The following is a 27,626-nucleotide window of genomic DNA, read 5'->3' on the forward strand; positions in this document are numbered from 1 at the left end:
GCATCAGAGTCGAGGCAGAGTGAAGGCGAGGCTGGTGGAAGATGAACGGATGAACGGATGAATGGTTTATTGCTGTCACAGCGGCATCGTGTGACTGTTTCATGAGTGGATCTTTCTGAAGTGTTTGGTTCTCAGATCGCATCCTCAGAGCTTCCCATCCTCCCTCACAGCATCTGCACACTCGACATGAAAATGCTAAATACTGCGTCGTTACAGGAAGCTTCACCTCCCAGACTGTGACGGCCGATCATTTGGGTCTAAATCGTCTTTGTCTCAGGGACGTTTCACCTCAAAATCCAGAGCACCCCTTCCTGTTGTTAGTGCAGTGTCAGAAACACTCATTGGGAATGCTTTTTTTGCAGCTACCTACGGTGGCCCTGAAAGGCCAAACGGACTGCAACTTAAGAAAACACCAGCAAGAAGAAAAACGCTGCAAAAGCACAAAAAACACAACGGAAATAGGAAAAAAACAAGGGAAGTGTTTCTGGGGAGACAATAACCTGATGGACCAGTTGCGGGAACCAAAACATGCTCGGTAAGTGTGTTTTAATCCCACGATTCATACGCACGATGGCACGGTGGTTAGCACTGTTGCCCGAGTTCAATTCCACCATCAGGTCGGGGTCTTTCTGTGTTTGCATGTTCTGCCCGTGTTTGCGTGGGTTCCCTCTGGGTACTCCGGCTTCCTCCCACCGTCCAAAGACATGCACTTTGTGAGGATAGTTAATTGAAAAATTGCCCATAGGTGTGAATGCAGGAGTGAATGTGAGTGTGAATGGTTGTCTGTCCCTGTGTGTTGGCCCTGCGACAGACTGGCGACCTGTCCAGGGTGTACCCCGCCTCTTGCCCAATGACAGCTGGGATAGGCTCCAGCGCCCCCGCGACCCTAAAAAGGAGAAGTGGATGGATGGATTCATATAATACTGATGACAGATTCTTAGGCTAACACACTTATCTCTCCTCTTTTCTTTCCTCACAAAACCGATAGATCCTCCACATCTTTGAAGAGTCTCCCAGCGCGATTCTTAGCATATTTTGGTTCCTGCAACTGGTCCGTCGGGTTATTGTCTCCCCAGAAACACTTCCCTTGTGCTTTTGAAAACGTGTTTTTTCCTATTTCTGTTGTGTTTTGTGTGCCCACTTACTTAAAAACAAAGAAAACACACACCCTGCAGTATCGTTTAGGGACTACTTTCTTCCCACCGTCTACATCCGCTAAAGCAAAGAAGCGCGCAGCGAGCTGACGTCACAGCTCGGCCGACCTGTTCGCACTCCAGGGCGTCAAATTGTGCCGTCAGCGATGCAGCTGCAGCAGGATGTGACACTCTGAGGTAAGAAGGCTCAGGTGGATGCACACTGACATGGTTGGTGGAGGCAGTTTGGTGGAAAAGAAGGGTTAGGATGGAGGCTTCTCCACGAAACCGCTCACAGAGGATTTGGTTTGTGGAGGTTTTCTAGCATGAAACTGAGAACTCACAGGAAGCCTACACAGGTGGATCAACAGGAGACACGTGCATTTGATTTGGGAAACACCTGAACTCCAGGTGAGAGGCTGATCCCAGGTGTACCCTGGGCTAATGCTAGTGTTAGTGATTATCTCCCTGGAAGCGAGCAGAAAGCAGCTCAGGTTAAATAAAAGCAGACACACAGCCGGAGCTACAGGTGCTCCTGCTCCAAACACTCTGACTCCGCCCTGCCACGCCTCTCTCGCTGACTCCTCCCTCATAGATGTGAAGCTTTCTTTTCCTCACACTCTTTAAGCTCCACTCAGCTTCAGTCCTGCTGAGAACACATTATAGTAAACATTACACAGCTCAGCGGGTGTTCTGAATATCTGCTGTTGGCGGGACTTCTTCCTGCAGCCTGGCCCCGCCCACTCCCTTACAGAGACTTAAATCGCTCTGAGTGGCCTCAGAAGGGGAGCAGAGGAAAGCGGACGCCTTACACCTGTAAGCCTGTGATCCCTGCAGGTGTACAGGTGCACAGCGTCATGTCGTGACATCGTCGCGTGGAGCAGCGTCACACTCCTCAGCCGCCTGTTTCCTGCGTGTGAATGCTGCGTTCGAGTGATCTCAGCGAGGCCCGTGAACTTTAAACACTTTGGTATTTGGCAGAAAAACTCAAATTCAGAAACACTGCATAAAATAATTTTTTTGAACTCTTCGAACCTCAGACTTTTCTCCCTCTGGGCGGAGTTCTAATACTGCAGATGTGAATACAGCAGCACAGCTGGAGCAGCTGTGATGCTCGTGACGATGGTGTGAGGTAAGAATGAGCGAGCACGTGGAAAGGATAAAAACATGTCGGCTTGTCCTGCAGTTCGGTCTGAGTTAAGTTCTTTTAATGAGGATCAGACGATCCGGACTTCCTGTTCACGCCTGTCACACTCCGGCTGGGCTTCATCCTGCTGTGTGTGTGTGTGTGTGTGTGTGTGTGTGTGTGTTTGCAAGGATAACGTCTGTTGTTGAAACTTCTTTGTTCTGCTAAATGATGATTGGTCGAAGACACCGTCACCTGTCGCTGCAGGTGCATGCACAGGTGCGCTGTAAAGCTGATTCATGTTGCTCGCTGGTTGGGACTGATTTACTTTGTGTTGCCAAACATCAGGTTTCAGCTGAGAGCGACAATCTTCACCATCATCACGCGACTGCTGATGTTGGTGTGTGTGTGTGTGTGTGCGTGCGTGCGTGCGTGCAGGTGTGTGTGTGTGTCATGGGATCTGGAGCTGCAGTTCCTCGTCCTCCTCGTCCACATCGCTGCTGGGACCGTCGGGGTTCTCAGGACCAAAGCGAGCCGATCGCATCTTCCCGAAGAGGCCGGGACTCTGCTGCTGCCGCCGCAGTCTGACAGGAAGACAGAGAGAGGGTTAAAATAACGTCCGCTCACTCCAGTCAGATGGGCTCAGCGACCTCGGGAAAAGTGTTTCCAGACACTGCCTGAAATCAGTCGGCGGGCGAGTCACCAAAAAAACAGACTTAACATGCTAAAGTGCTAAAAACCTGCAGTTCCTCTGAAGCCCAGCAGGGGCAGCAGCGAGTCAGTCCCCATAGACTCCCATGTTAAAGCTTTCCAGCAGAAATAAGCATGTTTACAGCCTGATACACAAACTGATTGGCCTCTACAGATAATATCCTCCTTCGTAACACCTGCAGAGACGAGGATGTTTGAGCTGTATTAAGTCGACACAGTTCCTGAGCTCACAGACTTCTATCCAATCAGACTTCAGAGGCACCGCCCCCTGCTGGACGGCGGACAGGCCGCAGGCTTCAGATGCTTTGCAGACCCGGTGTACGACGACACGGCACGCTGTGAGCAGCACAGACAGTCGAGCAGCCGCCGACAAACTGAATGAAAGCACGAAGAGAAGCGGCGCCCTCGACAAAAACCCAAAACACAAAGATTGTGTCAGTCTCCTCAAGCTGTTGCCATGCCGACATGCCTGTCATTCCGCGACATCAGCAGAGGCATGAGAGAGAGCGAGATCCCTGTTACTACGGCAACCTGTGACCGGTAGCTCAGTGATTGGCTGCTGGGTGCTGGAGCAACAGCGTGGAGAAAATGGGAGAGAGAGCATAGAGGAGAGGAAGAGAGAGCGGAGGACTGTGCAAAGCTGATAGAGCTGAGTGACAGACACACACACACACACACACACACAGACACACACACACACAGACACACACACACACACACACACACACACACACACAGCAAAGCTAATCTCTGAACAATAAATGAAGGCAGTGCCAAGACTCACATTGAGCCTGGCAGCTACAAGTAGGCTGTCAGCTTAAAACACACACACACACACACACACACACACACACACACACACACACACACACACACACACACAGACACACACACACACACACGCTCCTGAAGGTGTGTTTTGAGTAAGAGCCTGTAGAGCTTTTCAGGAGTGTGAGAAGTGTTACTAAACATGCCGACACTCTAGCTGAGCGTAAGTGTTTGTATCAGAAACGGGACAGACTGAGCTGAGCTGTGGGAGCTGTGGGAGCTGTGGGCTGGCAGGAAGGAACAGAAGAAGCTAAAGTACAAAATCAACAGACTGTATCTCAAAGATGGATGCTGTCCATGTTGTCAGAAGCGAGATGCTTCCATGAACTGCTGATTTCTCCATCCCGGCATTCCAACATTAGCAGCTTTCAGCGCTGGCTTAATTTTTCAGGCCCAGATGTTGTTGCTTGGATAAAACTACAAGTCCTAAAAACTACAACTCCCCTACTGCCACAGGGCAATGTTAACAAGTTGTTTACAAGCCCAGCATCAGGTTTACGAGAACCAAATTTGCTACAATGTTTTTCATCAAAACTTGTAAATCAAAAGTTTTAAGAAATGTTTCTAACATTTTAGCGATATGAGTCATAAATGCCGCGCCGCCGTCGGCTTCACGTTTGTCAAGTCTGCTTCAGCAAATAGTGACTGAGTTCATATCACAACAGGAAATGAGACAAAGGTGTAGGACACCGGGTGCAAAAAGTCTTACCTCGACTGTAAGTGTTCCAGCTGCACCTGCAGGTTCTCCGTCTGCTCCACCTGCTCATCCAGAGACCTCTGCAGCTTCCGGGTCTGATTTTGAGACTCATCCAGCTGGAAACGCAAAAAATGCAGACGCATAAATCCCGCTTCAGACTGCACGATATCAGCCAGACGGCACAACTCAAACACGAGACGCTGCTGTGGCGCCGAAACACAGCGGTCGATGCTGTGGCAGCTAGCATGCTTCCATCCAGAGCCAAGGAATATTCTCCACACAGACAGCTTCAAAATGAATATTTAACACTTTAAATACACCAGACTTTGTATCACCTCAAATTCTCCTGAAAATATTAAGAGAAAAAAACCCCACCTAGTCACAGAAGTATTTATCGGTCAGCTGTTCGATTAATTCAATCGGTCAGAACGGAGGTTCATAAAGTTTTGAACTGGCTGCTGGTTGGTTTGTCTGACGCTGTCTGGAATAACTAACAAAATCTGTTTGTAGGTGTCAGCTCTGATGGTAGCTGATTGGTTTAGCCAGTTGTCTGGTTGTTTGTCATTTGCTGGCGGGTCGGTTGGTTTGGTGGAAGGAGGGCCAGTTTTTAACTGACTGCATGATTTTGGTTAGTTGGTCACATGACTGGCTGGTTTGTTTGTGTGTTGGTTGTTTTTTCAGGAATGACTGGTTCAGATCTGATCTGGTCAGTCAGTTGGTCGTTTGGAATGAGTCATGGAGATGTGGGCGGGGTCAGAAGCTGGATAAGCAGATGAGATCAACCATAATCTGTGACCCAGCCGTATACCTGCGTAGCCGTGTTCCTACCTCATCCTCAGCCTGTCCCAGTTCTTTCTTAAGCTCCTCCACCCTCAGTCGTAACTTTTTAACTTCGGCCTCGTGGCTCTCGACCCTCCGGTTGGCGTGGGCGAGCTCTGCCGTCTTCTCCTGGAACTGCTTCTTTAGCTTAGCGTGAATGTGGCGAAGGTCGGCCAGCTCCTGAGGACAGAGAAAGAGTTCAGACGCTGGCGTTTCCACCTCAGATTCTCACAGCTGATTAACCACGATCAGGAACGCCTTCACTCATTTATCACCCAGGAAATGGCTGACATGCGTTTTTGTTAATGGAAAAGCGACATTAGAGCAACGGTTGGATTTTTTTCTTATTTTGTGGTTGTTGGCATATTTCATGACATCCGGTCAGATGACCTCTGGCTAAATGCTAACGTTAAATGCTTCAACGTTTAAAAATAATCTGTGAGTTCTGAGTGTTTGAATAACAGACGCACCTTTACATGAACACGTCAGGAGCCTTGTGCTCTTGCGTGAGGATTATATGAAACTGACAGATGAAGCACTTTAAAGCGTGCACTTCCTTATCGTGTGCTGCACGCCGCAGGCTTCAGCTTTCTAAAGCAGCTGCAGGCAGAAGCGACCGCAGCCTCTCTGAGGAGCATCGGAACGTGAAACCGTGTCTTCACGAGGGTGTAATTACAGGTAGTTGTGGTCACAGTCGGGTTTAGCACAACAAAAGCTCCATTTGACTGGTTTGCACTTGGAGCTAATGGCAGGATTAATAATGCACCACTGTGTGCCCCCCCCCCGCAGCCTAATGGCTCCCCAGACAGCAGGAAGCTTTTCTGAACTTGCGATGGACAGAAACGAGACGCATACAGTGATAATAAAAGCCGGGGAGTGGGAACATCCTTATTTATCTACATCTGTATTTCTGATCCATCTCTCAGCGTTATTAGGTATTACATTTTTCTCTTATTACTAACTTCGATCTCCTCTATGTCCTCAGCGAGACGGCGCACGGACAGCAGTTTGATTGGAGGAGGAATTCAGGTCCAATCTGTTGTTCAAATAACGACAAATTCCTTCAGACCCTGCACACACACCTCCTCCCCTCCCCCCTCAGTCAGTATTTAAATGATGAGTGGTGCACAAATACAAGTGCAAGCTCAGAGCCAGATCAAACAAAGAGAACGGATGATTAAAAGAGGGGGTGGGGTCTGGAGAGGAGGGAATGAGGAGGATGAAGAGTGGAGGGTGGTGACTGGAGAGGTGGTGTTTCACAGGTGAAGCATTAGAACAAAGACCAGTGCAGCCTGTCTGCGAGACAGTGGGACGAGGCAGAAGTCCAGGAGGTCAGAAACATGTCTGACATGACTGCTCTGCTTTGGCGAGCTCCTTACTGGTAACGTCTTTAAAAAGGGGCAACACAGTGCTTGCTTAGATGACACACTGCATATTTTCTTGGATTATTTTACCAGCAAAAACAATTCTGGAAGTGTTTAAACCCACAAATGATCTTTTCCATCCTCTCAAAGTCAGAAGGTTGGACGTCTGGAGTAAAGAGTTTGACGCTTCACATCTGCTTGTTTGGTCCTCCAACATAAATACGTCAGTAGATCTGTGAACACGTCCCAGTCAGGGACATCCTGGGAAACACCGGAGCTCAGCCACGCTCGAGCCGTGACGATGCTTCATCTATTAGCCTAAAAAGCAGTAGCGCCTGTTTATGGATTATCATAAACTTTTACCTCCAACGGAGATTATTTTCTGTGATAAACACCTGTGAGATAATCCCAGTGGATCTGTATCACAGGAACCACGGCAATGCTAACTGACCCTCCCAGAGCAGCTTTGCATGATTCACAGTCCAAAATAATCCTTCTGTACCTGATCCTCTGCGCAGCCCCTCAGTTCATCCTCCATCTGAAACCAGCTGTTTTAGCTCCTCCCCTTTTAAGACAACTTTCTTTTGATTGGTTGCCCCTCATAAACATGTTTGAGCAGTTGGTGGGTGGGGTTTCTACCCCCTCTCGGCGCCATCATCTGGATCCAAGGGTAGAAAAAGCTGCTAAACTGTGTATTTAGATTAATCTGAGTTTCTGGCTCGCAGAGATTACTGCACATACAGCGAGCTCATTATTAGAAAGGTTGGACATGTTATCATCCAACACAGGAACAGGTCCGCTCGATCAGCTACAGATCAGTCTACAGCTTTCACTGTAACATTTAATGTCATGTAACCCCAGCTGTGCAGTTTCATCCGTTATCTGTGGCTTATCCTTATCAGGGTCACGCGGGCCTATAACTAGAGATGGGTGTGGCAGGGGTGTGGTCTCTGGCTCTGCTGCAATGGAGGGGTGGTACGATAAGCACATGGGGCGATGCCGCGAGGTCGGAGGCGACAGGTGCCACTAATGAACTCTGCCCTTTTTCAGTGTCTGGGGTCGGGAAGGAGTGGTTGGTGTGGTGTGGGAAGGTGCTGGAAAGCTGGCATCCTGGTTGAATACAAAGTGCTGAAACAGTGGAAAACTGTGGGTCAAAATAAAAGTGCTGTAAGCAACAATCGCACGCTGTGTGGGTCCTGATCATCTCACAACAGGCTACAGCCTGGACAGTCTGTCACTCCTGTGGCCACTAACTGCATGTCTCCGGGAGCCGGAGTACCCGAGAGAACCCACGCAAACTCCACACAGAGTGGACCCAGGACCTCCGTGCTGCCCGTACAGTTTCATATCCAGGAAAAAAATATTATCACATTTCCAAGTTTAATGAAAATGATTTATTTAATAAAACATGGCTAAATTCAGGAGATAATTACACTCCGTGTGACGTTTCCCTCTCGAAGCTGGTCGGTGAGCTGGATCAGGCGATTCTCTGCCACGCCTCAGTGATGCTGCTGCATTTCTCACTCTGACACGTTCGGGGCAGAAAGCACAATACAGGCCGAGCCGGGTTCTTGCTCCCCGAGCGCGGCTCACAGAGGTCTGATTGTTGGTTTGTGCTAATTTGCTGCTAAATAAATAAAACTGAACTGTTTTCTCAATGATGACTTTCTGATACTGCGGAACAAACATGCTTTTACACACGGCGAGACGTCCCTCGCCGCCTCCATCTTTCCTCATAAACACTGCTCTGTTATTAATAAAGAACCAGACCTGCGAACAGAATCTAGAACGACACATCTCTAAAATCTTGCCCGTCCTTATTTCAGTTAACCGTGCTCAGTGTGAACTCAGTTAATTTACTGCAGGTGATTTAATTTTAATATCTGCGGCCAGAGAAGTTTGAGGACTTCCTGCTTTTATCTTTAGCAGGTCAGAGACCCCAATATCCCCCCAGTCTTATCATTTCCAGACGATGGCTGTCTGAGAGGGTGGAAGAAGAGGAGAGGACGGGGGAGGGCGGGGAGGCAAGGGGGGAGGGGCGGGAAGTCCCTGACTCCATTAAACATGGATTACAGGATGGCGTATGAGCAGGAATGTTTGCCGTCCTACAAATGTGTGTGTGTGTGTGTGTGTGCGTGTGTTTGTGTGTGTGTGTGTGTGTGTGTGTGTGTGTGCGTGTGTTTGTGTGTGTGTGCGTGTGTGTGCGTGTGTGTGTGTGTGTTACGCTGCGCTGCCTGTTAAATGTTTCTCCTTGACTGCAAAGACCCTGAAGTCTGCTGCTACATCTGCTCACAGAAAACAAAGACACACACACGCACACACGCACACACACACCCACGCACACACACACACACACACACCCACGCACACACACCCACGCACACACACACACCCTTCCCCCTCTGTCATGCAGAATTTAGCATTAATTTAGACAGCAGTCCCACAGACGATGAAGAGGAGAATTGGTTTTATAACGAGGGCTGCCCGGGAGTCGTACAGTGGGGGAGGGGCTTGTGCGCGCTTCTCGGAGCGGTTTGGCGATATCGGCTCAATGAAACACAAAGAGGAAGAAAATGTGAAGAGACACAAAGAAAAGATGGAGCAGAAGGAAGTAAAATGAAAGGTTGGGAACAAAAATAGAGCAGCTCACCAATCAGATGCCTCGCTCTTATTTTGAAGGTCTAATCTCAATTAACCAGCAAACTCTGCCGTTTCCTGTCCCACGTTTTTTTATTAAATAGCTCGTTGAACAGGTCCTTGACAAAAGTCCACCAGGACAAACTTCTTTAACCTTCGGCCATCTTTTCCTCCTCTTCATCAGAGTCTTCCTCACAGACTACGAGTCAGCTTCAGCTCAAACAGTGTCTAATTATTATTCTGTCTGACTTCCTTTGATTCATTACGCTGAATCTTTACTCTGTGTGTGTGTGTGTGTGTGTGTGTGTGTGTGTGTGTGTGTGTGTTTTAAATGCAGCATTAAATCAGCCTGACATCTTCATAAATAACCCTGTGGGATGGGCGGTAATGGAGGCCACTTACACTGACAAACACCCACACACACTTCTGCCACCCACCCTGCTGCTTAATGAGGCCATTTAAAAGGACCAGAGATCATCTCACACACGCACACACACACACACACACACACACACACACAGTCTGGACCTTGGACCACTGCGGCAGCTCCGTTGTTTGCTGCTGTGCTGGGATCGTCGTCCTGTTTGGTGCGAGCTGTGGGGCAGACGGCCTCACACTCTGGTCTTTGACCTGTGTTTGAAGCATGAACCCGTCTCTCTCTCTCTGTTGGCCTTGTAATCATTCATTCCTGATGTTTCACTGACTGCTTACCCTCCTTGCAGACTTGTCCCTTACGGCCGTATCAGGTTTATTTGTGACATTTTGAGAAAAAACCTAAATAACCTCCTCACATGGAGACTGTTTATCCACTCACTGATCTTCTTCCAGATGTTTCTTTGATGCAGCACCCAGCCCCGCTGAACTCTGGGATGGCCTGACCTGACCTCAAACGACTCGACCGATCGAACCGCTGACAGCACGGGGAGGCTCGCCGTGTGACGCCATGCTTGTCGGCAGTAATGAAAGAGAAAATGAAAGCGTGGCCTCTGCTCTCTGTGTGGTTACTCTGACGTGTTTGCTGCCTGTTCATTTTGTGTTTGTAGTTCTTTGATACTCAGAGTCTTGTATTCTGTCTTTTGGCATTTTTATCCTGGATCTTTACCTGTGATGGACGGTGTTTAGACTTGTGTGATTCCTGGTTATTCAGTTCATTCCCAGAATCCTCTCATGTCTCGTCGATGTTACTTCCTGTTTTATTTTGATAGTCTCTTACTCTGTGTGTCTGCAGCCCGTCTAGGAGCCTGTTCGTGTTTGTCTGCTGTCTTGGAGCTCTGAAGCTGTTGAACTCTGACCTCTGTGTTTGGATGTTCACGGCCTTTTTCCTCGTTTGTGTTGTGCTGCCAGGATCAGATTTGGACTTTTTTCAGCCTCTCAGCCAAAACTTAAACGTGTTGGTGAAGCAGGAGTGTTTCCTGCCCCGGGAAGGTTCAGATGTTGCCTGATCATTGGTGCGATTGTTTCGCCCGAGTCTGACCTGTGAACTGCAGCAGCATCACACACTTTCACAGGAAGCTGAAAAAAAATGGGCCTCAGCTCCGTGCGGAGGCGCGTACAGACCTCAGCACGTCTCTGATGAGCTATGAACCCACCTGAGCCCTCGGGTCACCTGGATCAGGCTTTCACTTCTTAATGCTGCGACCTGCTGGGTCACAACTCCAGCTGTGCTCTGCTCCTCTTTAGGAAGTCTCACCTAAATTATTATTTTATTTCATTTCTGCTTCTTTTGCTGATTTCTGTTTGGGCGTTTAATAATTTGCTTTTTATTATCAGTTAATTGTATTTATCCTTGTGTTGGTTTGATCATTTTCAAAGACCTATGATTAGTTTTTGCTGGATTTCTTCTTCTTTCAGGAATTTAAATGATGAGTTTTTATTATCTTTGGTGTTTTCTGCTTGTTTTTTATCAGCTGTTGCTGTTCTTTAGTATTTTATGAATTCATTTGGTTACAACTGTCAGCTGATTGGACGGTGGGGATGTCCACACAGGAAGTGATTCAGTCTGGTGAATCACTCCTCCCGCTGGAGGTCGCTTCAATAACTCGCTTCTAATATTTGGGAACAGTTCAAAAGTTTAACCCCGCCCACTTTGGTTAACCGGCGTCAAAGTCGCTCCTTAAACCTCGTGACCACGGCACTTCCTTTAAACGCCGTTTCTTACCTCGCACCTCCGCCTACCTCTCCTCATCATCACGCCTGACTGTGATCAGGTGACTTATCTGACACACACACACACACACACACACTGTCCATGTGTGTGTGTGTGTGTGTGACAGTGAACATCAATCTGTGCTGTAGCATCCACAGCCTCGACTGAGGATGAAGATGATTCTGCTATCAATCAATCTGTGTGTGTGTGTGTCTGTGTGTGTGTGTGTGTGTGTGTGTGTGTGTGTGTGTGTGTGTGTGTGTGTGTGTTTCAATCACTCGCCCTGTTTGTTGTTCGCTGTGCGGATCAATACTGTGGTTTTAACACAAAACACAATCAATCTTTCTGTTTTTAAACACACACACACACACACACACACACACACACACACACACACACACACACACACACACACACACGCTGTTCCTGAAAGACAAGGTCGGGGCACAAACACGTAGCGCGAGCTCATCGGTGTGCAGGAAACCAAACCTCCTGCACTTTCAACCTCGTTTGTGAATCAGTGGAAATGTGAGAGGCAGCAGCTGCTGGTGGAAACGTCTCCTCTGTGTCGTCCACACAAACGTGGCATGAAGCCTGCAGCTGCTCTGCATGTGCAGCACGCGACCTGCGTCAGCTGCAGGGAAAGTAAGTAACGTGTAATCGTCGCAGGTGGAAGGCACCTGATGAGACTCGGGTTAACTCTGAGCTGCCACAGAAATTCTCTTTTTAACTCCTCACTTTATTTAACGAGCTGTGGGAGAGGCAGGATCGGGCGCTCGGAGGGCGTCTGACCTTAACGACCCCCTGACCTGAGGTTACAGGTACGCCGTTTCACCTGAAAGAAACTTTCTCATCTTCCGCTTGAAGGAAATAAAAGCTGAAGTTTGTTAATCTTCTATTTTTTATCTGCAACCTTTGAAACGGGTTAAAGCTGATGAACCTGCTCGTCTCAGCTCGAGACCCCTCACCTTTCACCGTCTCTGCCCATGTACAAGTTTCTCCATCTGTATTATTGGATGTCAGTTAACCTGCATGTAACCATGACGACATGGACACCCCGTGACCCGGCGGCGTCTCCCGGTTTTGATTAGACTTGGTTTACTTCTGTGATTTCCTCGTTATTCAGCCGGCCGATGCCCGCCTCGGACCGAACGCCGCCCGTCTCTACATCTGTGGAGGGATTTCCACGGTGTCGTGAAATGAAGGACCAAAAAACCTGACAGCTGTGCAGCGTGAGGGATGAGACCGTGGAGGAACACGCGAGGAAAAGGAAAGAAGAGAGGGAAGTAAGCATGCAGAAAGCCCCGCCCACCTTGTTCCTCTCGAACAGCTCGGTCTGGATGGCCTTCAGGTCGCTGTCGAGTGCGGAGGCGGCCTGCCGGCGCTGCTTGGCTAATTGCTCCTCCAGGTCTTCAACCTGAGCTCGCAGTTTCTTGTTGTCCCTCTCCAGGCCCAGCTTCTCGGTCTCCAGGCGCTCTCTACGCCCCCACTCTGCGGCGTTCTCCACCTGCAGCCGCTCCATCTGTAGGAAACACACGACACGCCTCAGATTTCACAGCAAACGCCGGTGGAGACAGGATTGACTGTACGGCGGCCCAAACATCCAGCTGTCAGTCAAAGAGGCCACACCCCTAATAATGCCCACTTTAGCCTTAAAATAACATAAACAGCTGTTCTGAAGCTACACTGCTATAGGCTGCTGGGGGATTCCCATGATGCACTGGGTGCTTCACTCACTGTGTGTTTATCCATCTGCATGTAATCATTAGTGATTATTCATGTCTGTCTCGGGGGGCCGCCCCTCCCTGAGTGCTTCTGCACCCACAAACTCACAGACTGTTTTTAGCAGTCTGACATTTTTCATCTGATTCTGTATGAAATTGTTGATAAATGTTAGCGACGTCCGTTCACGTCTCCCACGTCTTTCCTCGGGGTCGTGATTCCCGCGCGCTGCTGTCAGGTCCCTCACCTCAGCTCGTAGTTCGGCCAGCTTCTTGTCCATGCTGGTTCGAGCTCCCAGTTCGTCCTCCAAGTCCTCGGAGATGCGTCCCAGCTCGTCCTGGTGCATCTCCTTCAGCAGGTTCAGCTGCAGGATGAAGACATTGAACATTTAATCTTTCAGTGACTCTCAGGCTTTCATCGTTCAGGCTGATGTTAGAAATAAATCCACGTTTAAGCCGCCTGACATTTAATGTTATCTGGACGTTTTTCGGGGGAGGCGGCTGTTTCTTTAAAGCAGACACTGTGAGACGCCTCCTGTGACGTTGGAGGATCTGAAACAACATGCGTGGAGATAAGCGTGACCCCCCCGTCATATCTCCTTATCTCTGCCTCTCGTCTCATCCGCTTCCTCCAACCTGCAGCGCGATCCCGCTTTCATCTGCATCTTCTAACACGCTTATCTACGAACTCCGTCACCTTCATCATCATCTACACATCTCTCACATCTTCTGCCCCCCCACCCCCACTTTGCTGCTTTTATCTAACTCATGTTCATCAGACCTGCCGTCTGCGGAGCGGTGCTGCCCCCTAGTGGTTCGACAAAGACAGAGATCGTCACACTCGGCTTTATGATTTGGACGCTGCTGAGCACAGCAGGCCTCCTGCAGCTGAAGACCTGCCGGGACATTTGAAGCGATCAGACTTCTTAGTAAAGTCATTTTAAGGGCTTTTTGGAAAGTTTATGACTCGTGATGACTGACGATCACTGCGCGATCAGCAGAGGCCACAGGTTTGAACACCAGAAATAAAAACATTCAAAGACCCGAAAATGTTCACACAAAAGCAAAACTGTGATCACTGAAATGTTTAAGAACTCCTGCTCTTCTTACATGTTCCTATTTATTTGTAACAGCTGCTGTTGTTGTTGTTGCTGAATTGAAGGTCAGCTGTGCACGTTAGCTGCGCCTGTCCTGTTGCATCAGTTGCTGTTTGACAGTAACTGATGTATAAAGAAGTAAAAACAGAAAATTCAAACTGAACACGTCACAGACGCATGATGCTGTGCAGCTGCTGCACACCGAGTTTAATGAGCTGAAACAATCACGACCTGTGTTCATCGTCCTTTTGTCGTGATCACTGGAGTTAGAAATGAAATTCAAACGCCGTCAGCAGCTCTCACATTCAGCTCGTTTGCTGACTAAATGTTATGAACGCTAATTATTTGTGGACCAAACTGTGTGTGAAAATCTGAAGTGAGGAACATTTTCTATGAAATTCAAGCTGTAAGTCGAGCGCGTGTCTAACAGGAAGTCCCTGAGAACCACGCACTCCAGCTTCCTTCGTTGCACTTTTGATGTATTTGTCACGTTTGCTCCTTCTGCTTTCTTTCGGTTCGGCTGCTTTGCTCTGTCTTTGTCTTCTTGTTGTGCGACAGCAGGTCAGTGATCGATGAACCACGGAGCTCAGAGACACGAGCGCTCGTCTGTTAGCAGAAAAACAGTCAGAGCGCACGTTTAAAGAAGACGGACCGTCCCGCGAAGCAGCGTCCGCTGTGCTCGGGTGACCTGTGCTGTGCCTCACCTGTTTCAGAGCCTCCTGCTTGCTCTTGCTCAGCTCCTCGTACTTCAGTTTCCACTGACTGAGCTCAGCCTCGAGTCTCTCGATGCTCTTACTCAGAGCCAGCTTGTCTCTGCAGGGAAACAGACAGCACGAATGAATCACGCCACACTCCCCGCCACACCCACTCGTGCTAGAACAGAGTGATAAAATAACAGAAAATAAATGTAATGGCAGAAGACTTCCTGTTTCTGTACGATCTGTCGTGTGTTCGTGGTTTGTTTGCTTTCTTGTTCTTTCTCTGTGACCTTCACGTTCTTACCGTTTCAGAGTCGAGCCGACAGGTTTCTGTCTTTACAGATTTCTGATGGTGTGGAAACGATAACATAACTCGTAAAACGAGTTTCACATCTCTGGGCGCGATCGATAAAAAACATTACAGGCAAGAAGGATTTCTATGGTGAAATGCTGATTTATGACTAGATTATGTTTCTCTGATGGTGCGACCTCGGGCTGTCCCTGCTGACAGAACCAGAAGTCGTGTTTTTCCCGCTTCTCTTACTCTCTCTCCTTCAGCAGGACTTTCTGGGACTCGTCCAGGCGAAGCTGCAGAGCGTTCAGTTTGCTCGAGTCCTCCTCCGCCGTCCCCGCGTCCTCCCACAGCTGTCGGCTGCGCTCCTGCCGGCGCGAGCCGGCCGGGTTGGCGCCGCCGCGGCCATCCCAGGCCTCCTGAGCGTCGGCGCCCGGAGCTCGGGAGCGCAGCACTGAATCGAGCAGCTCCAGGTCCTGATGGAGAAGGAGACAAAGAGACCGGGAGGTCAGACGGTGACATGAAGGCTAAACCGCACACAGGTGGGAGAGACGGACGCACGCTGGCAGGTAAAGACAGAGGGAGGGACGATGTGACAGACATGCTGTGTTTTACTCAGAGAACAAAGACTTGAAACTTGTGGAACAGTTTCTGCAACCTGCTGTAAACTTTGACTTTTAGCTCAAATGAGTTTTTCAGCCCTGAACATGTGGATGTTTCCTCATGAAGTTATGATGGAAAACAACATGAAAAAAAGCACCAAATCTGGACCCACCCAACTGGAATTTCTGAGGTTGCTGCCAGCGAACTCTCACATCATTTTCACGTTGCGTGTTTTTAATGACCTTAACAGAAATAAAACTAAGCGTAGCGCTCGTCCTGCAGCACGCAGTAAATCTGTCCCCTCTGGCAGGCGGACAGCAAAGACCTCGTCCTTATTTCCTCCACAGAACAATCACTCGCCTCCCGCACGACCCAGAGCTGCTCCTTTCTAAGACATCCAGCACGCTGCCTTCAAGTGCTCCCTCAAAAGTAAGGACATCCTGGCATCAAAGCTGAGACCATCGCAGGTGTTCGGAGATCAACTAAAGCAGCTGAGATTTACTGAAGTAAATGTGAGTGCAATCGATTGATCAATCGATATATCGATCACAGTGATAGACAGTTTAAACCGGGAGGTGCCGGCACTGAAGAGAGCAGGGAACCTGATTTATCAATGTCCTGCTGTCACGTCCAATCACAGGTTATGATTTTACTTCAGCAGATAAAAACTTCCATGCTTTGTTTTATTGATCAAGCGTCCAAAGGAAGTTCAAATTCAAATTCAAATTTTATTTGTCACGTACACAGTCATACACAGTACGATATGTAGTGAAATGCTTGGACAACTGCTCGTGACCAAAGAAAACAAAAAGGAAAAGGCTATGAATAAGATAGGAAATAAATATGAAAAATTAAAAAGGGTAAATTTAACTAGGAAGGAATAAAATATAAATTAAGGTTAAAAATGAAATAACTGTACAACACAAATTAGTTCAGTCTGAGGCGTCACGATATCGTCACAACATCAGGTTTTCACAACACGATTATCAGCGTCACAAATATTCATGCGACCATAATAAGCTATAGAAGAAACTGAAAAAAGAAAACAGCCTTCACCTTATTTAGCTTATGCACGAGCTGCTGAGACAGCAACACGTGTACTGCAGTAAGAACACCTGTTGCTGACATGTGCAGCTTCTGTAGCTAACAGAGGGTCAAACTGCAGAATCAACCGTCAGAGCTCCACTCGTGCCTGTGGGAACGCTTCCCTCTGACTGAGCAGGTTTGTTGTAGCAAGTCGAGAAACAGGAAGTGAAAACTTTTAGCAGGTGTTACCTTCCTGCCCCGCCTCCCTCAGCGGGTAACTCGGGGCTACACTCACGTAGTGGCCACAATGAAGTGGACACGGCAGCTATCAAAGAGGAGCTGCTCGACAAAAAGACAACATTTGGAGATTACGGTTTTAGTGCTGGTAGCGGTAATCTCGTTAAAATCACGTTAACGCCATAACTGCATTAAAGGGGCAAATCTCCGTTGATGAGTTACCGCGGATCGCCCCGTGCGTGGGGCTGGACGGCGTTAACGAGCTAACCGGGCTAACCGGGCTAACCGAGCTAACCGGGCTAACACGCTAACCGGGCTAACACGCTAACCGGGCTAACGAGCTAACCGGGCTAACGCGTTGACGCCTAAAATCCTTCGATTTTCTCAAAAATCGACAGTGTGCCGTATGTATGAATTCTGGTTGTGTTTACTGACCTCGAACCGCATTTATGTGCTGCACAGGCTCAGCAACAAATGTTTTAGTTCGACTTTGCTGAGCTACGGAGCCGCAGCGCTTGATGGATTGTTGGAGCATTACAGCTACCGAGGAGCCTGGCGGAGTGATACGTACTGTGCTTCAGCGTAATATCACCGTACTGTGTGTATAAGGGCCACAGATGCTTGTTTATGCTCAGCGTCTGTTAGTTTACATTTTGACTTCACAACTATGAGCTTTTCGTTATGCACAAAAACAACATTGTTTTATTTTATTTATGGAGCATTATTATTTAATAAATGCTGATAATTTATTTCTGAGTACATCTGCGCTGTATGTTAATAAAGGTGCCCGTGTGAGATCTGGGACAGTGTGACTAAGAACTCTCTTTTTGTTCTTACTTTATGGCTTTAAAAAAATATCGAGATCTATATCGTATATCACCATCCAGCTAAAGAATATCCAGATATGAATTTTGGGTCGTATCGCCCAGCCCTACCACTGCTCTTCTGACTGAAAGCATAAAGATCACGACTCAGTCAAATGTCAATGTTTTCACTGCTCCAGTTTGGATCATTGTAGGATGACAGCAAACCCTCCAGTGTGGACGCAGTAACACCAACAGGACTGCGTCGTCCAGACTCACGCGTGAGGAAAAGCGACACAGGGTCACGGAGCACGCTCTGTCCCAACACGTGGAAAACAGAGCTGCCACGCTGCCATTACAGGCGACGGCCAACAGAGGGCCCCGCTGTGCCGCTGTGGGTGAGACAAAGCCTGACATGTGGAAGCACTCAAAGAGGAGAACAATGGAAGGAGACAGGAAATGAGGCTGAGCTGTGTGAGAGCAGCAGCGAGCCACCGTTCCAAGACCACCTCTGCTGCCTGTTGACAGACACATAATCACGGTTTACATGCAGCCCTGCAGCCCAAACATGTGTGCGGAGAAACAGGGACCCACCGCCGCTGCAAACAGCAGACAAACCGCAGAAATCCTGCGTTTGATTGCAGCCTTCGGTTTTTTCACGTCAGCTCAGATTCAAGTTTAATGAACTCAAACCTGCACGGATGGATGCAACAACGCTCGGGAAGGCTGCGGCGCTTTAACGACGCTCTGATGATCGCTCGGAGGCCAAAGCGGCCAGAAACATCCCCGGCGTGTTTCACGCTGCAGGCCAGATCTGTGCCGCTCATCGTTTCGGGTTCTGTAACGCTGCAGTTCGTTCAGGTCTGCCGCTTTCCACGCACCGCCAGATTTCACAGTAGAAAGCTGGACGGCGCGGTGCAGGTGAAGCACCGCATCGACCTCCGCCTGCGCTGAAGCTCATGAGTAAAATTCCCTTCCTGTCCCTGGGTTTGATGACTCTCACACATAAAAACTAAAGACCCGACACCAGAACTTTCTACTGAAGCAGCCAATCAGGTGTTAGTGCAGACTGAAGGTCGCCGCTGTCTCCAGTGGAAGTGGGCCCTTGCCCACGGCAGAGAGTTGCTGTCGAGAATAAAACGAGAAGCAGAATGATTTAAACGTGACCGCAGGGGAACGTCCCCCAGCTGCTGAGAGGATGTGTCGGGCCTATTTTAGTCACATGATTCATCACCTCTGATACTACAGGTGCAGGTCACGGATAAAACCGAGCAGCACTTTCAGAACTCAACCGAAAGCCAAAGAGACTTGTGGCACTGGACGAAGCCGTCTCTAAATCATACAGTGTGACGGCGCTCTCTCTCAATGATAACGGACATCCACCCATTTTTGACTCGAGAGAGGCTCACAGGCTGGTCCACACATCCAGCCTGTCGGGGATCCCGAGGTGATCCCAGGCCAGGAGGAGACGTACACCCAGGAGTCTCTGACTGATCCCGGTCTACCCTGCAGCCTCTGCCCAGCAGGAAGTGTCCACACCAGCCTCCAAAGAACGCCGCCTTATATTCCCGAGGAGACTGGTTCACGTCAGCATGAAGCAGCACTTCCAGGTACCATCTTTAAAGCCAGTGTTGCACTTTCAGCATCCCTGAGGACCCGAGGGTCCGCTGAGGTCAGAGTGATGGAGACTTAACCGATCCCTCTGGTTTGGTGCCTGATGTGACGAGCAAGTGCCAAAAGGAGCCAGGTGAGGTTGTTCTGGCATCTGATCAGGATTTCTGGAGGTTTTGCAGGTATTCCCAGCTGAGAGGAGTCCTCAGGGTAGAACTCACTGAGGATATGTTTACTCTAACCTTCCCTGGAAGCAGCTCAGAATCCCCCGGGACAGACGGTGTGTCGAGGTTCCTGCGTCACCCTCCAGTCTGTATTCCATGTAAACACTATATTCGCCGGGCACCAGCACAGACAGACAGCTTCTGTTTCCTCTGCTCCTGGATTTCAGTGTAAGAACTCACAGCCGATGGATGCAAAACTCCCGCGAGACCGCTCCAGTCGATTCCAGGCCGAGGAATCAACTGAAACAGGAAATCATGCTGAGAAATTCCCAAAGGGAATGTTTTGGGAAAGACGGGAATACACCCTGACCATCGAACGATCCCCGGGAGCCTGGAGAGAGCGCTTTCAGTGCCACAGAAGTAATTTTACAATAACGTGAACTACAGAACACAGCCATGGTGTTTTATTGCACAGCCGTGCAATAAACAGCGTTAGCTGCAGTCCTGCAGCGCAGCAGCTGTTGATGCTGTTGCACGTGTGGCTGACTCGTTTTTAGCCCATTACAGTTTTTGTTGCGGTCGCGTTTTCATTCTTCTGTTTTTATTGGGCAGAATAAAGCCTGAGCGTTACATCGGCCTCCAGAAACAAAGCAGCTCCACAGAGTCAATGAAAGGCTGAATCATGTTTGTCCTCATGGGAGCAACGGCAGAGACGGCAGACAGCGTCCTCTGGAGACACGGCGTGATTAGTGTTCACGTGCACAGGCAGAGGGTAGCTGTACCTCCTAAATAGGACACACACACACACACACCTCTGGTGCTATAACAGGGGTGTATTTTATCATGGTGGAGACAGCAGCCCGAGTGGCCTACATTCACGGATCACGTGTAGCAGCCGAGGATGCGAGCGCACCGATGTGAAGGAGGCGGGCGTTAAACCACCTTCACTCATTCATCTCTCCAACAGCTGAACGTTGGTCTCAGGTTTAACTTTCAGTCACCGTTTTACTAAACTCAGCTGAATCCTGTTCAGACCCACTCAGACTTCATTTCTTTTGTACGTACTTTTATTTGTTTACTTATTTTTTACGTTGCTACCTGCTGGGTCGGGACTCACTGATGTCCATGGATGAACCATCATCAGATCCTTCATGTGCACCAAGCACCAACCTTAAAATGCCCCCCCCCCCGATCAGTCTAATGATTGCATCATTTGTTTCAGGTCGCATGAGCACCGAGTTTGTCAGAGCTGCATCCTGCAGATGTTTCATTTAAACGCACAAAGGCAAAACTAAAGTTTGCAGAGGTTAAAGGTCAGGACCTCGTGTGGAAGAAATTCAATCTGAAACCAAAACCAGGAAGAAGAACGCCAGCTGAGAGCACGCTCACCTTCTGACCCGTCTTCTGCCTGTCCAAGTCCACGTCCCTCACCGGTTCTGGTTCTGGAGATCCCGGCGGTCCCTCTGCCGCCCTGTCCAGCTTCACGTCGCCGTGGACCTGAGAGGAAGAGGAGGATGACACCGGGGAGGAAGGGGGGATGGACGGCGAGGATGACGAGGAAGCGCCGCGGGGGTGCGCGGGTGAGGAGGAGGGGGACGTGGCGGACAGAGGCGGGGCCGCGTGGTCGCCGCGGAGGCGCAGCGTCTCCTGCCGTAGCGTCTCGTTCTCCGAGGCGAGCTCCTGCCGCTCGCGCCGGATGCCGGTCAGCTCCTTGGTGAGGGTGTCCAGCCGCTGCCTGAGCTGACGGACCTCGTCGCGCGCTCGGTTACGCTCCGCACGAACCTGGAAACAAAGACGACGACTGACTGAGCAGGCGGGTTGTCAAACCTCTTTATAGGACATCATCTAAAACACCTCAGCGTCTGTATCACATTATTATTAATAATATTATTTCTGCTCATCTGTAGCTCCATAGCTGAGCCTTTCTTTCAGATACTGAAGCACATCCCCACCTAGGGCCCCACCCAGCCCGGTCTCCACCCTGCTCCGTGCCACTGAGCTACATTTCTCCCACCTTGCTCCACTTCTCCCTCCAGTTGGCGGTGCAGTCCGACCACCACCTCATGGTCTTCTCCATCTGGGCGGCCCTGGCCCGAGCCTCCTCCAGCTCCCTGAGCCTCAGCTCCTCCCTGCTCTCCCAGTCGGCTCCGGCTGCCTCGCCCATGGCCCCGAGGGAGCCGAGCCCGAGGCCCCCCAGGCCGGGCGACAGCAGCAGCGGGGGGCTGGAGCTGGGCGTTCCTCCCGTGGGGCTGGGGGTGTGGGTGAGGCTGTCCGGGGAGCGGACGCCCCGGTCGGATCCCAGACCCAAGCTGCACAGCAGGCCGCCGCCGGCCTGCTTGCCGCCATCGGACAGGTGGGGGCTGGGAGTGTGGTTCATGGTGGAGGCGACGGGGTGGACGAGGACGCCGAGAATCAGGAGAGCATCGTCCTCACCCTGGAGACAGAAACACAGAAAGAGAGCGCTATGAGAAAGAGACAAAACAAAAACATAATATAAACCTAAAAATACAAATTTAATAACATAAAAAGTATTAAAAACCATAAAAATCGTTTATTTTATTTTTGTTTTGTTTGTTTGTTTTATGTTTCCCCCCACTGTGATTAACTTGTATTGTTGTACATGTTGTATAAATAAGAAAACCAATAAAACAAATAAAAAAACCCATAAAAATAAAGAAATAAAGAAAACAAACAAACACAGACGGGGACGACGGCGGCCCGGACCACCGCCGTGATGGTCGTCCACTCACAGCCTTTCAAAGCTCCCAATCAAAGTCTCTGCTGGCTCTAGTTTTCCTGTGAGCCCGGCGCAGTGAAGGCGGAGCGAGGCGTTACTTGGACACCTGGTGGACTCAGATCGTTTCCTGCTGGCGTTCCAATAATCACTCGGATTCGATGTGTGTCAGTATTTTTCTTGAAGGGTCTAAATGAAACATTCGTGCTGTAACGGCTGAACGTTATCTCGGCTGTCAGTGCCAGCTTGGGTTATGAAAAGCTGGCTGTGGTGAAGCTGGTCTCAGACGCCGGGCCAAGAAAAGCTCCGGTCCTTCCTGCCCCCTCGCTCAGCCCCCGCCTCCGCCGCCCTCCCTGCTCCAGAGGAAGTTTCCGAGGAGCTGTGGGACTGTGGGAACAAGTCTCAGCGAGGCAGCAGAGCAGGAGAGGAAATGAAGCAGGTTTAGCTTCAGCAGCTGGGGGCTCAGCGGAGGGTGAAACCACTAACACACCCTCTGCTTTTGCCTCTGTTGCCCCGTTTGCACAGGTAACATGTTGGACCTCCAAAGGTAAACTGACGGCTTTCAGGCAGTGCACGCCATCAGCCCAGGAAGTTAATCACGTGCACGAGTGTAGTTAGTGTAAAAATAACCAGCTGGGCTGGAAACCTCATCGTGTCTGAACAGCCACATTAAAGACGGCAGCTGGCTCCGGCAGATTCAACATGTCCACGACATCCTTCCCTTATTTGGCTCCACCCACTCTGACATCATGACTCAGGCTACAGGGTCACATGGTCTGTCATGCGCTGTCAGCAGGGGGCAGTGTCACAAACATGTTTGTTGTTGTGCTTTGGTTGAACTCCTGAGAGGACAGGACGCTGAAAACTGCCGTCCCCTCCTCCTGCGGGTTAATGACGCCGCTCGTGCTCCTCTTCCTGTCCAAGTCAGCTTTTAAACCAATCAGCATTCTACGTGCGCGTGGTGACATCACTGTCGACCTGCACGCATTTGTTGCTTTCCCGAAACCGTGCACTGCGGGTAGCACAAACTCAAGATTTCCCAGTGAGACCATGAGGGTGTTCACACGCAAGAGGCGGAGTTTGCAGCATCCGACCAATCAGAAACACGGACGGGCTGCAGGTAGCACAGCATCGATCAAACGACTTAGGTGACGTTCCTCTTTGTGTTCACGCGATTTTCAGAAAACTTGACCTCTGACCTCATCCTTCAGTAACAGACAAAGAAAAAGGACGAACAGTTAAAGTGAGGAGAGAAAAGCAGAAGCAGCTGAGGCCGAGGTCACTGAGAACATTTCAGGAGACGACCTCTGTCACCAGCCTTTTACAGCCGAGCGCTAAAAAAACGACGATTTATGAAAAGCACACGGCTGTTTCTCACAATAACGCAAAAATAAAATGTCTGAGATGATGTTGTGAGTCACAGATCAGAACTAAGACGTGAAGAGTTCTTCATCGCTCTTCGTCCTTTGGCTTCATTCGCCCTTCAGCCGGAGGCTGTGCGATTAATCAACTGGAATTCTGGCTTCGGCTGATTATTGGAACAAGATAAGTGAGATATGAGATTATTTGGCTCCTCTTTCCTTTCATCTATAAAACTCTGACTTCACTCGTTTAACTCAGCTCACACTGTGTTTGTTATACTTAAATTACCACTTAATTAAAACATGACGTTCAACTTCTCTCGAAACATAAATGAATCCTCTTCCATCCTGAGTGTTTGAAGGCTTCAGTGAAACCATGTCAGTCCTGACAGCGGACCTCGAACCCGAGTCTGACACGGTTTAACCCGGAGGGCGCGTCGAGGCGGAGCTCTGCTGCGACCTGAGGGCTCCTCGTCCTCCCTCAGCGCCGAGTGTCTGCCATTTCACAGATGACCACAGCGGGCTGGACTCTGCTACGCTTGTCTCACTGCTGATGTGCAAACACGAAGCGCTGTCCTCAAACGCGACATCAGCTACACAACACAACAAAACGACTCCCTCCAGGCACACCGACGACAGCAGAAACACCGACTTGATCCGGTTCAGCAGACGGCTCATAGTGGACTACAGGTGTGCGCGGTTAATGACTGTGACTGACGGTGCAGTCTGGTTGGAGCAGGGACTGAGGGACCAGCCCAATCAGCCACGGCAGGAGTCAGAGGGCGGGACAGGGGGAGTGGAGCCCGCGGTCTTGGACGGGACTCAAACGCAGCAACGTGAACGTGAAGTTTGCACCGAGCGGACGGACACGACTGACTACAAACACAAACATGATCTCAGGACCGTGATATGTTCGCAGTAACCTCCACCTCCCAGCGTCATGGACTTCAAACTATGACACGCGTGACTTTAGTTTTGATTCTGTGGAAGAAGAAAAAGGCCAAAGAGAACAAAGAGGAGCTCTTTGATCTCTCCATCGTCCACAGCAGCAGTGAAACACTGTCCAAGCACAAGAAACACAAGACTGAAAACTGAGCAGATTTGACTCTTTCACTAACAATCCTCCTAAAATGAGCCATGAAAGAGATGAGCAGCCAGCTAAACACGAGTCCAACATCCACACTGCAAAATAAACAAAGAGCAACGAGGCAGGAAAGCTGCAGTTTCCCATCTCTGCCCCCGATAAGCTGCATCGCTAAATCCCTCGCCGACACTCATCCAGCGCCTCCAGTCCCAAATCTCATCCCCCAGCTCACCTCCCAGTCAAACAGCAAACCCAGCAGTGCACTCAGGAAAAACCAGAATCTGGGTCGAAGTGTGGGAGAGGAAGACTAACGAGAGGAGGAAGAGGAGGGTCGGGAAGACGAACGGCAGAAAGAGAAGCAGACGAAAATCAAACAGACGAGAGAGCGAGGACGCAGGCCGCCGAGCACGGGCTGAACGCGAGACGTGAACGAGAGGAAAACCTCCTGCACACACACGCACACACACGCACGCACACACACACACACACACACACACACACGCACACACACACACACACACACACACACACACACACACACACACACACACACACTGCCAAGTTCCCAGCTAATGCTGTGTTGTTTGGTATCCACAGTCTGTGCAGGAGCATCATACAGACTCAGTAACATCCAATTAAAGTCACAGAGTTTCACCAAAACTGGAGCTCCGCCTCCTTGGACGGTGTGTTAGTGCAGTGACCTCACAGCAGCCACATTATTGGTCACATGACGTCATTAAAATGCTCCAACAGCACAAACACGGTGCAGAGGTCCAGCTCAGGTGAAGCTTTATTAAGTTGTACCTTCATAATGTTTCACAGTGTCACTGAATGTTCATGCATTCATGCCAAAGATGTATACATGATGTTCTACTGGTTCATCCAATCACGTTCATTCACTCCCGGGTGTCGTCATCAGGCTGTGGGAAGCGTTAATGTTTCCATGGATGCAGGTTAAAGTTCCAGAGCTCTGATGTGCAGAAACAGACAGAAATGATTGAACCCATGAATCATTTAAAATCTTCATCCTCTCTGTGCCATCAGTCTGGCCAGAAACTCATTAATCGGCAGATTCGTGAGTTCAGCTCGTGTCCTTTTTACTCTTTATCAGCATCACCTGATAACAGGAACCATTTCTGATGTGAGTACACTCAGGACCAGAGGAAAGAGAAATGTTTACCTGGAATTTGGTGCACATACAAGGTGAAACACAGACCATGTGGGAGAAACAGCAAACGAGCGTTCGTGTTTCAGAGCTGAACAAACCAACGACTGAATCACGTCCTCGGTGTGTCCTCACCGCAGGAAACAGGCCCCCTACTCCAGGAAATGGTTTTATTTAAAAGTGAGGAAGCTACCTGGATAGAGCGACAGCACACCTGACGACCACTCGCACAGCGAAAGCACCAGAACATCAGAGGCACTGTTCGTGGGCCCTGAATTCACTCCAGGATGTCACCGGCTCCAAACCACCAAAATAAAAGACCCTGAACAGTAATCAGAGTAAAAATGCACAAATGTAGAAATTCATTCAAACATTTAAAAGGCACAAACACAAAGCTAATGATCTCCTCGGGCACATTTAAAGCAGCTCATCCCTCTCCCCCCAAACAAACGAGCACAAATCTCACACACGAGTCTCCTTATCACATACAACCATAAATCATCTCTGGCAGCAGTTTGCAAGGTTAAAGTTCAGCTGTCTGTCAAGTAATCCCTGAAAGGTCCCTGAAAGGTTCAGTGAAAGCATGGAGACAGCTGACGGACCAGCACTGTGCAAAAGCTTAGGAAAGCAGAGGTGTGACTGAGTGTGTTTGTGCTGCTAAGCGGCGAATCGACTCATCCCGACAGTTAAACTGGCTCCAACCAAATTCCGCGTCAGTCATCAGTAATGAGACACCGCCGGGATGAAGCAGCTGCAGGGCAGCGAGGACAGAGACGGTGAGGAGGACTCGTGAATTTTTAAAGAAGATCCGACCGGAGCAGCAGCCGGGATCAGCACCGCACACTGCTCGGCTCCATCCGACCCCTCATCAAACTCGTACGCAGCATCCGTGTACATAAAAACGTTTCGAGGTCAGTAAACACAACCAGAATCCATACATAGGGCACACGGGATTATATGGGGCTCGGTTTTTTTGGTAAATATCACCTGGGACTATTTGGTGCTGGAAACTTTTCCTTTGGACTTGGAGCTGGCTAAAACCTCTTTGGGTGGGGGTGCAAACATTCCTCCATGCAGGAAAAACCCTGTGCACACACACACACACACACACACACACACACACACACACACACACACACACACACACACAGCTGATTTATACTCTGCTCCTGGATGAGTTAGGAGGAGGAGGAGTGCACCTTTGTGTGTACAGCTGACAGGAACGAGCACATCGATCTGTTTCCATCCGCGCAGGAACGTGTCAGTGCTGCTCACCGGCAGCCTGCACTGACTTGCAGCTCCATCTTTTCACCAGCCTGCTACAGCTTCTCTCCACCCCTGTGTGGAGTTGTTTATCTTTACCCATCTATCCGATCATGGTGTGACAGTGTGAACGGCACAAATCCGATATTTTCAAATCCGATCTGGGTCACTTTCGTATGTGGTCCTGAATCCGATACATTTAGAAAGCTGCTGTTTGATGGTCAGGTCGCATTAAATCCGTCTTTTACGTCACTGACACAAGACAGACGCCAACTATCTGCTCCGGAGAAGACATCGCGAACGCTT

The 27,626-nt window shown here is 49.5% G+C and overlaps 1 protein-coding gene across 2 annotated transcripts in view; it reads right to left on the reverse strand.

Annotated features, from left to right (window-relative positions):
- Window positions 1-2,416: 2,416 nt before the first annotated feature.
- Window positions 2,417-27,626, reverse strand: part of ccdc102a (coiled-coil domain containing 102A) — a 46,566-nt gene continuing 21,356 nt past the window's right edge. Inside the window, exons 1-10 of one of the 2 annotated variants that reach the window (XM_040010853.1) lie at window positions 22,464-27,515; window positions 21,728-22,147; window positions 21,103-21,495; window positions 15,522-15,745; window positions 14,984-15,092; window positions 13,431-13,547; window positions 12,774-12,983; window positions 5,324-5,494; window positions 4,508-4,611; window positions 2,417-2,843 (exon numbers count right to left, since the gene is read on the reverse strand). In XM_040010853.1, the coding sequence (XP_039866787.1) occupies window positions 2,711-2,843; window positions 4,508-4,611; window positions 5,324-5,494; window positions 12,774-12,983; window positions 13,431-13,547; window positions 14,984-15,092; window positions 15,522-15,745; window positions 21,103-21,495; window positions 21,728-22,090 (1,824 nt within the window). In that variant the 5' untranslated portion in view covers window positions 22,091-22,147; window positions 22,464-27,515 and the 3' untranslated portion in view covers window positions 2,417-2,710. Of the gene's footprint in view, window positions 2,844-4,507; window positions 4,612-5,323; window positions 5,495-12,773; window positions 12,984-13,430; window positions 13,548-14,983; window positions 15,093-15,521; window positions 15,746-21,102; window positions 21,496-21,727; window positions 22,148-22,463; window positions 27,516-27,626 lie in introns of those variants that run through there. The other variant, XM_040010852.1, reaches the window with a different exon arrangement.

The sequence above is a fragment of the Simochromis diagramma genome, unplaced genomic scaffold (genome assembly GCF_900408965.1).
Source record: "Simochromis diagramma unplaced genomic scaffold, fSimDia1.1 OVJJ01000603.1, whole genome shotgun sequence".
NCBI classification, from domain to species: domain Eukaryota; kingdom Metazoa; phylum Chordata; class Actinopteri; order Cichliformes; family Cichlidae; genus Simochromis; species Simochromis diagramma.